The following is a 10629-nucleotide window of genomic DNA, read 5'->3' as shown; positions in this document are numbered from 1 at the left end:
AACTGCCCAGACTGAAGGGCACTGCTGAACAAACTCACAGCCGGAAAATACCATTAACAACTTAATACAGCACATACTGTATTTACTTTTATATGAACAATAATGACCTTTCGAGTGACACCTTCCAACTTTGAACCTGCCTATCATGGATCCCTCAAAAAAATGTTTCATATGAAATTGCATATTGTGATTATTAATATACATAAATCTCCTCAAATAAGTATTTCCTAATTCTGATCATCATTCAGTAGACCTCAGTGCGATAATTGTATTCTGAAACATTATCTCCTAAAGTGTTAAATGGAACAAGGTTAAGATATCACAGAAAATATTGTGTTAAAACTACAATTTTCACCCATGGGAAAGTCAAATAGCCCCATTCACTCATGGTCCCACCTTTGACAAACTCTTAAGAGCTGCATCCTCATAAATACTATAAATGAGAACCAATCTATTGATGGAAACAATCTATACACCGGTTCTCCTACTAGTTGTCCATCATACCAAATGGTAGCACATCAATTTCACAGTGAAGTTGCCCAAAACTTGGGAAAAATGAATGATCAAACTCTTTAAAAATTGGATGACTCCCTTCAATAACACAACATTTAGCCCTTTTGGAAACAATATTGATTAAATTTAAATTAACATTCTGTAGTTCTTACTCATTTTCAGGTATACATCAATATTATACAATATTTGCAAATGTAAATAACATTCCACACATCCTTATGTCACTAACATGTACATTAACTCTAGAACAATGATTTGTATAAGTCAACATGTTAATTATTTCACCTTAGCACCCTTAGATATCCAATTACAGAACCACTGTATTCTTGGCACCTTGCAAACACTTCTTAGATGGTTTATGTTCACCACCAGGTTATCTTTGTTGACCATGTCAGCTTGGTGATAAAATAACCATACTACATATTTTTTATCATTACTTTAGTACCTCTTTCTAGTACAGAACTTTCGTGTTATACACGTTTCCTTTCATTTAGCATTATTGGCAACTTGAAAGACTAGACATCTAGCACCTGATGGACTCTGATAAAACCTATTACATGAAGATAATCTATCTTAACCCTTGAACTGCACATTTAATTTTTGTACTGTCCAACCAGTATGTAAACACAATTCACCCCTAGGGCAAACTCACACTACGTACAAGTATTGAAAGCATTTAACTGTGCATTTGCATTTTGGTGTCCAAACCCAACCTGCCACGACCACCACCAAACATGTACCTGCAGAGAGTTTCAGGATTTCTTCTACTCCAAGCCCAGCCTTGGTATATTCAAGATGTTATAGTCCTTTGCTGTAGTTATATATACAAAGTGGAAGGGCATTATATAAATTCTTTAGGTCAAACAAACCGTCAAGGTTTATGTTACATCAAGGCAGAGTGTACACGTTCTTTAACCTTTGTAGGAACAAAAGCTTCCAAAACAAGATTACTAGTTTCAAAATGTCACAGATCAGCCGGGTTTTCATGGATCCGTGGCTCACGACCAACAATGACGCTACGAAGTTTGATCTTGCCAAGAAACTTGCCTCAAGCCACATAAATTATGGGTGTGTACATGCATACACGAGTACTGTATATGCATGGGAATACAAATTATGTACTGTATATCCATTAAGTTAAGAGGCTAGGTGCCCTTAAGTACATAATATTAATTATATATAATACAATTACAGTGGTACCGCCATTTAAGAGTTTAATCCTTTCCCACAGACGGTTCGAAAGCCGAAAATTTGAAAACCAAAGCGAATTTCCCCATAAGAAATAATGTAAATTTCATTAATTCGTTCCACACGCCCAAAAATATTAACTTCAAAGTCAATTTTATACTTAATTCACCTAAATCTTGAGTACTAGAGTATGTACAAGTTATTGCTTACCTTTACTGATGACTTGTTGGTGTATGGAAGATGGTGAAGAAGGGGGGGGGGGGAAGAGGTGTTGCTGTTTGGAAAGGGGGGGGGGGGGAAGTCCCTTTCCACTATAACATCAGGAAGTGATGACTTGGGTACTGTTTTGCAAGAGTACTGTACCACTAGGACCTGGCTGTGGCTCACTGCTTGCTTGTCTTGCTAAGAATCTGTCTAAAGACACTTGTTTTTCCCAATATTTTAACACTTGTCTGTAGTGAGACATCACATTGTCATTTAAAAGGTCAATGCAATGGCCTGTTACAGCTTTATCTGAGCGAGTTTTTTCAACAAAACTTTGCAGTTCTTCCCATACATCACACATTTTCTTAATGAGGAAGGGACATCCTCTACTGTCTCAACTCAACTATTTTCTTAGGTTGAACCTTACCACAGACTTTCTTGGTACCCATGGCAAGATATATAACAACAACTTATGTTCAAAAACCCCAAAACCCAACAAATACTGAAATTCTTTACAAAGAATTCAAGCATGATGGCACCGGTAAACCGAGGCGCAGTGGCTGTGCCACCATGCGCTAGGTCGGCCATACGCGTACCAACAAACTTCGTTACCCGAGGCAAAGTTTGTTATCCGATTCAGATTTCACAAAGAAATTGGGCTCGTAACCCAAAGAGCTCGTAAAGAGGGGCATTCATAAACCGAGGTGTGTCTGTATTAAATTAATATACGTACTACATATTAAACCCAGACAAGCGTATTGTACCTGCTGGAACTGTGGAGAAGTGACTGTTCCTCGGAGTTGTTCAGTAGGAGGTAACTCATCAGACGTTGCAGGAAGATAAGGACGAAGTTGATTCACAAAATCTTCATTGGTCAAGATCGGCTGAAGAGCTTCTGCAGTCATGGCCGAACTCAGATCCACTTTTGGAAAAACAAAGATTTACAAATACAACTAACAATCAATATTTATGGTACATTTATCGGAGTGGTAATGAATAATACTAAATTCTTACAATGGGTATCAATTAAATGTGTGACCGCCTATGATATATATTACTCACTAAAACCTGTAAAAGGGCACGACACCTCTTTTAAAGATAAGGAAAAGCGGCAAGTGATAATTTCCTTCTTAAGCATACCAGGTAATGTCTATAAAAATTATAACTTAAAACTATTTACAAAATAACAGGACAGAACTTTAAAACAATATTGGGGATACATCTTTCAAATGCTTTTCTACAATGATAGTTGAAGATTACTTGTGTGGAAAAGACTGAAAATATAAGGTACAGCACGAAAGATATTACTGTACAGAATGTTGCCAATTTCCCATCCCCCTCAATTTTGCCCTTAACCTTGTTACAATATGTGTGATAAAACTTTAGCCAATACTTCAAAAACAATATCTTTTGGCCTACAGTATCTGAGCCAGACCTATGCCCTACTGGTATAAAAATCACAATGTTCTTCTTGCAACCTATCTTTCCACTTTAATGTACTTCTAATTTTATGATAAATTCACAACATTACTTTCCTAATATACCTAGTGACCCTACCCAGTTCACAAACCATCTCCTTAAAGAACCTTGATGCTAGGAATAAATTTCCTTTCAAAACTGAAGACCTTGCGTCATTTCTCACCAAACACCCCTCATACAAGTACTAGCAACTTGTCTTACCTGCAACCCTGGGTGAACCTGACACATCCGCTGGAACAGAGATCCCAGAAAGGATATTCTGTAAATCTGACAACTGAATCGGCACAACACTGCCACTGCCAGGAGTGGTACTATTACTTTCCCGGCTATTGCTCCCACCTCTAGCAGAATCTGAAAAATTATATACATAAATAACTAACTTTTCTCAACAACAATAATAATCCCCTAATGAAAGACTCTGTCCCTTGGTGGCATTTACCCAACAATTGCAAATATTCTAAACAAACATTCAGCTATTCCACAATGACATTCTTTGGCTTCCTTTTTTAAATTAATTTTATCTACACGAAGACTTGCAGTGTATCTATTTTCAGATGAGCGTCTGCATAAGGAGCGTCTGCATGGGAGCCGGTCGGCCGAGCGGACACCACACTGGACTTGTGATCCTGTGGTCCCGGCTTCGATCCCAGGCGCCGGCAAGAAACATTGGGCAGAGTTTCTTTCACCATATGCCCCTGTTACCTACCAGTAAAATAGGTACCTGGGTGTTAGTCACCTGTCACGGGCTGCTTCCTGGGGGTGGAGGCCTGGGCGAGGACCGGGCCGAGGGGACACTAAAGCCCCGAAATCATCTCAAGATAACCTCAAGGAAGGTCACTTATTTGTTTATTATAAGATTATATTTACATTGTCACTATGCAGATGACAGTCTGCAAGTGTCCGGGTGAGCCCTGGTCCAGGCTTGGGTACTCACCGAGGAAGGCCCTACTCATAAACAATAGTAGCTGTTGACCTACTTTCCTCAACTGCAATGTTAGTAACCATACATTTTGCCTGTATTCTTTGGCATTTTAGGTTAAAATTCAATACAACTGGCATTTGAGATTATTGTATGAAAACTTTGAGGATTAAAATATAAAATATTGTATAACAAAAACTACAGAATACAATACTGTATCTATTAAAATACAAATATTGTGTAATAAAATGTCATTACATATGTGCCTTCAACCATTTTACTTGTAAAGTGAATTTTTTTTCAAGTGTTCAGGTATGTGTAACCAGACTCAAAGTTTTCGGTCTCTTGGTGATCAAATTCCAAAGGGTTTTCTATAGATAAACAACAGTATACAATATTAAACTAGAGACATGAAAACCTAAACATTACAAAAATCTTGCAAGTTGTTATCCGCTGTATACGTCATGTTCAATAAATGTTTCTACTTGCTTACAACACTAAGATATGCTCATTAATACGAAGACACACCAAGTCACTATAACTATATATTGTAAAGCACACAGTGGGGATAACTAATGCACAAGAACTGGGATACAAAGACATGGGAGGGAATGGGGGCCCAACCACTTATCAGTAATATAATGCTGACCCCCTGAAAGATGCCAGACCATCGCTGTTCTCAGTGCTGTACCAACGTTTAGAACAGGATTCGAGCTGAGGCGAGTTTCAAGTTTAAGACTAATTTCTATATAGTGTCTACAAACACATTTACATCTGTATGTTCTACTATACCTTGAGCAGGGGTAGGTGCAGGTGTCGGGGTGGTGGTAGCAGCTGGAGTGGTGGAAGCTGCTGTTGTGGCAGAAGTCGAGCTGCTACTTCCACTACCGCTTCGACCCCCACCACTGCCACACCTACTGCAAATATTTGAAAATAAAATTGCCAACCAATTATTATGATTTAACAACTATAAATAATCCTCAAGTTGGGTTCAACATTTATGATGTTTTTCCATGAAAATAAAACAAGGGGGAGGATCAAAAGTACAAGTACCAGTACAAGCCAAAAATACATATTTGAAAACATATATCCAAACACATTATTTAAACAACACTATTTACTTTAACATGTCTGCCATTATGAACACAGCTCTATAGTACTCGGCAAATTCTATACCAAAACTTGACAGTCCAAACCCTTGTTCTCAACCAATCAAACGAAGCATTTCAAATTACAACATAAATACTGTACGCGTAATAGAAAATGCTCCCCAAATCTCAAATTACTTGCTTTCTGAAAGCATTTCTGCCACATTTGTGTTTAGTTTTACAATATTTATACTTTTCTACACTAAAATGACATGCCAAATTTCTTTCAATACTCTGTTAAGTTCACTACTACTACTGGTTAAAATCTTGTCAAACTAGCTAATAAACTATTTAAAGAAATATTTATACAAGGTTGTCTCAATACATATTTATATAATAAACTAACCCTGGACCAAGCAGTGTTGCCAAACTGGACATTCCACTTCCCAAGATCTGCATCAGCTGTTGTTGCGAAATATTCCCAAACAGATTCTGGATATCAGAATCCCTTAAATTGGTAATTTCCGATCCCAGAGCAGGATTTGCAGTTGAACCAGATGGGCGCTGTGACCCTGGAGCTGGTGGATTATTGAGTAGTTCATTCACTTTGCGAGACTGCTCATCATCCTTGTCCGTCTTGGGCGGCTCCTAAAGTAAAAAAAAAAAATTGTTGCATTTATAATACAACCTGCTTGGGTATGATTACCAAAATTTTCTCTATACTGTATATATGCTTTATTATCTGTTATAGATGGTGCATTACCTTCCAGCACATTATTGTAAACACCAATTCACAATGCACCATCGAGCCCTCGGCACATTAGACAAATTACCATGGGTTAGTTCAGCAATCTTACCACCTATGGAGGCAAAACCTTAAAGTACGCAAATATTGTGGAAGTTCATGATGTGCCACATGTCATTTATATCGAGTTATTTGCTGTAAATGTAAACACCTACTACACTACTTAACAATTTCTACTTTAAAACTACTAGTCTTTACTTGCCAATACATTTTGCCCTTCTATAACAATTTATCAACAACCACAAATTCAATATCATATACAAGTACACTATTTTTGTTTACCTGCATCCAAAAGAGTCGTCGTCTGCTTGACGATTTAAACTTGAGTACATAAACTCTACCAGTCAGTCGTGCACTGTGACACACGCTTATATTCACAGTCATCAGGGAAAATAATCACATCCTGAAAAATAACAGCTTACTTTAACATTTATGCTTTCAAGCCACATTTCAATTAAAAAAATAAATAATTAAGCATTTGACAATCTATACATGCAAGTGCTAGGCAAAAAAATTTGGGTCAGATTTGTCCCTGTAGACTTTATACTGATCTACCAAATGTATCACTTTTAATATAAGATTGTCCATCAAAATCCATGCATTATTTCAGCAGTTTGACAGCCACCTACAATACTTTTGCTTGACTATGGTTACAATGGTTACCAAACATTTATATTCCGAAGATAAAGCTGCCTTGCCTTTCAATTGATGTAAATGTCCTACCTCTTCAACTGTTCCAGTGCCACGGTCCTTCCAACAGATATGCATAAGGGAATCATCTGCTTGGTACAGATACACCAAACCCTTCCTCTTGTCTGGGTACACCATCTGTCCTTTGGTGTACATCTTCCCAGCCTGTAGATTACAACAAATTGAGCTTTCGTCAAATATGTCAAGCTAAAAACCACTTTAAACAGAGCATCTTTGACTGCAAGACAGATGGAATAATACACCACTAAACGCTTCAAGAATACTTAACATCAGAAATTGACTGGGTGAATCTTCCATCAATAATTATAAATAAATTTAGTACTGTATGTTTGGACAAATAGCCATAATGCAATCACAAAAATATTAAGGTTAACCTATCAATAGACAGGTACTGTACGACTCTTAGACACATGTGAGTAGCAGAGTGACTTGCAATTCCCAATACATTATTTTTATAGGGCCACACAACAGAACCTCATGCTCCTCCAAAGGGGAAGACATGAGGACAGAAACCTCCAGAAAGATGCCTACCCCCAGGGAAACCCAAAGGAACCCCGAAAGCAAAATTGAGAGGGAGTCGAACCCAATGCTAAAAACGTACAGGTATGAAATATCCCACTCCTGCATAAAAATACCATGTATGAGTATGAAAATACCCCCCCCCCCCCCCCGTAGAAGTATGAGTAGCCTGGGAGAAGCTTCGGCACAGCTTGTTTTAACAGAATAACTGGTCACACAGACCACAATGCTCCCCACCAACCACGGCACAGCTTGTTTTAACAAAATAACTGGTCACACAGACCACAATGCTCCCCACCAACCAAAACACTCCCAAACCAAGGAAAAACAAAGTCACAGATTTACTTATTAAAGGCTTTAATATATTTAATTTATTTAATAACACAGATTAAAGGTTTACCTTAAGGGCGAGGACCACCACAAGTGAGGAAGCCCCCCTGAAAGGAGTGTTGACTGAATGCCCCGAGGGAAAGATAACCTTCACCATGCAAGGCTAGTACTTACAGAGCGCACAGGGAAGGAAACCCTGAGCACATGCAGTTCCAGTACACTAAACTCCTGGCTCACGCACACATCCCTATAGGAACACACCGCCTCAAAAGCAAAAACACCAAAGACAACGGGATACCAGAGCCAGAGCAAAGTGACTACCAGGCCCGGACATCAGTATAGAACTAGACTCTGCACGACCTGGCTGACCCAGGCAGGTGGGGGGGGGCAGACTAGTGATGGGGGAGGGGGGGCGCTAGTTTCACAAAATTTTGTTTTCATTGTGGGGGAGTTCGTTTGGGAAATTTTAGGCTACGGTTTCTTTTTAACCATGCAGTAGTTTGTTTTGGTTTGCTAATCTTGCTAGAAGCCTTCCTTTGGATGGTGGAAAAGATGATAAACTTTACACTTATTTAAAGTGTTCACAGGCCATTGCTCTATGCTCCTCTCTGAGGGGGGGGGGCAGGATCTGGTTCATAGTTGTTTTGTTGTATAAGATTCGTTCCTTGGAACAAAAAGTTCCAAGTAGCACGGGCTATGGTGAGCCCGTAGTGGACTTTTTTCTCATAGTCCACAGAAGGCCAACAGAACTCGGCAACTGATGACACCTAGTAGTATGGCACTTATTCAGTGTGATAGCTCCAGAGAGCTGACAATTTTCCTCACAGAAAATACAATAACAAAAGCAGTATTAAAAATCAAATTGATGATTTGAATGCACTTGTGTGCAAAGATTCAATGGGCATTATGGAATTTTAATTAATCCAGATTGTAGATGAATGTAGACAATTGGAAACTTACGAGAACAGAAAATTATGGGACACCAGTTATTTCACATTAATATACAAATTAAAAGAGGAGGGGAATTAGCAGTAATATCAGAAATTTTTTTAAATTTTCACCAAAAAATGAATAAAAACTCATGAACATAATGTTTTTTCTGTCTTCTTAGCAGCCAGTTAGAAAAGTTATACAAAAGTTGTTAAGTTTCTTACTTCCTTCGTAATCAACTGCTTCTTTATGCTGACGCTTTTCTTTCTCTACAGAAACAATTTTCCTGTTAGTGAATTCCCGTAGCTGCATGAGAACTGCTACATCATAGGCCTCGTAGCAGAATAACACTTCCACATTGCGTTCCTGCACAGGAGAAAAAAGAAACACATTAACTGTTATATCCTCAGTATCATAATTCTAAGAACTGTCCAGCATTGCAAACATCACTAAATTATTGTATTGAGTGGAACACCTTAAACCTAAATGGTTCAGAGATTAAGGTGTGGATGAACAAGTAAGTCTGTTTTAGACCTGGAACAGTTCCACACCGGCTAGTCTTAGATGATATAACTACTATTTGAGTCTTATTATTTCCACAACCTATTTTTTTCAGGGGAAAGCCCCTAGTGGCTCCCTGAAGCTACTTGTTACGGCCCTCTCGGGACGCAACGGGGTTCTTACTCTGATGTAGTTAGAGGAAGATATATATCCGGCCCCAAGCCAGTAGAGGCTATCAAGGGATGCGATCCGTGACGCAAGTAACTAAAAGGGAGTAGGGAAAGAAAGGTAAGAACTTAATATAATATAATATTCACCAACACCAATTAAATATATAAAAGTAAAACGTGCACAAGGGGAGGGTATTAACACTATACAAGGGGATCGTGCACAATCTAGTCTTCTGCTGAAGACTATGGATCCTCGAAGCTAGGTGCTGAGTCCGCGGTGCTTTCTTCGTGGCCTCAAGACGTGTCTTCTGGAACGCCGAGCCTACCCTGGCCACAGGTCAGCCAAAACACAGGTCCACTGGGGGCACCGTCGTGGAGGCCGTCAACCACACGTCCAGCAGGTCGGCTGGCAGGTACAGAGCCACCAAGGCTGGTACGGCCACTCCACGAACGATAAAAGGGATACGCCCTAGACAGGAGTCTCGTGTGATATCACCAATCACCCTCCTGTCCTCAATACCCCAGTGGATTATCGTCTCCAACCGTCGGTCCCGGGTAAATCCTTTCACTGCCACTCCACTGGCAGGCTTAACACACCTCAGTGTTCTTCCGGGGGGACGACGTCACAACAGCTGCAGCAAACTTCACAGTATGGAGACCGGCTGCCTCGGGTAGACTGACTCCACCTTCAACACAGTGGTCCCAGGTCGGCTCTGTAAGCAGACACGTCATTAATAACCGGGACACTAATACACCACACTCACAGGCCCAGATACAAACGCCCGACATATCCACTCCATAGATGGCGCTGTCGTCGGAGCACCACCTCACCAGAGGTCAGGAGCGGCGGTGTTGAGCGCTGAACCAGACTGGAAACTGGTCCTCGAGGCCAGTACATCAGTACATGCTGTCCTCACTAGGTGTCGTCGTTCGTTTGGCGGGGGTTTCGGGAGCTGACCCACAGATGGCGTGTTTGTCACTGCTCCAGGCACGGACGCTGGATCCGGGTTCGTAACACTACTATACTGAAATAGTGCCAAACTACAAGGTGCCATCAGTTGTGGAGTTCGTATTGACAGAACCTGACCCACCTCACAGGTGCAGGGAGCAAAGGCAGTTATGAAAAAAAATTGTCAACTTATTTCTGTTTGCCACCACCAAAGCAAGGCACCCAGAAAGTCAATGCAACAAAATACACCACAGCCTCAAAACCACCAAATGAACAACAATGTAAACAAACAATTGAAAATTCATGAAACTTGAGCTAGCTCA

General features: G+C 39.9%; 1 protein-coding gene across 1 annotated transcript; it reads right to left on the bottom strand.

The window, feature by feature from the left end:
* Nucleotides 1-487: 487 nt before the first annotated feature.
* On the bottom strand, nucleotides 488-6196 carry LOC138349706 (proteasomal ubiquitin receptor ADRM1-like). Its single transcript, XM_069303671.1, has 6 exons — nucleotides 6155-6196; nucleotides 5798-6039; nucleotides 5096-5220; nucleotides 3586-3735; nucleotides 2639-2827; nucleotides 488-591 (listed from the first exon to the last, which is right to left on the bottom strand). Exons 1-6 carry the CDS (start codon nucleotides 6194-6196, stop codon nucleotides 488-490), a joined length of 852 nt encoding a protein of 283 aa, XP_069159772.1.
* Between the last annotated feature and the right edge of the window lie 4433 nt (nucleotides 6197-10629).

This window comes from Procambarus clarkii, chromosome 50, assembly GCF_040958095.1.
Source record: "Procambarus clarkii isolate CNS0578487 chromosome 50, FALCON_Pclarkii_2.0, whole genome shotgun sequence".
NCBI classification, from domain to species: Eukaryota; Metazoa; Arthropoda; class Malacostraca; order Decapoda; family Cambaridae; genus Procambarus; species Procambarus clarkii.
The sequence above is the reverse complement of the archived record's forward strand: the minus strand, read 5'-3'. Positions and strand labels throughout refer to the sequence as shown.

Bases quoted from the DNA above. Each gene is read 5' to 3' on its own strand.
- LOC138349706 (XM_069303671.1), bottom strand. From the start codon at position 6,196: ATGGTGCATTGTGAATTGGTGTTTACAATAATGTGCTGGAAG. The intron at 6,040-6,154 runs GTAATGCACCAT...TTTTTACTTTAG, and splicing joins TTACAATAATGTGCTGGAAG to GAGCCGCCCAAGACGGACAA. The intron at 5,221-5,797 runs GTTAGTTTATTA...AAATATTTGCAG, and splicing joins GCAACACTGCTTGGTCCAGG to TAGGTGTGGCAGTGGTGGGG.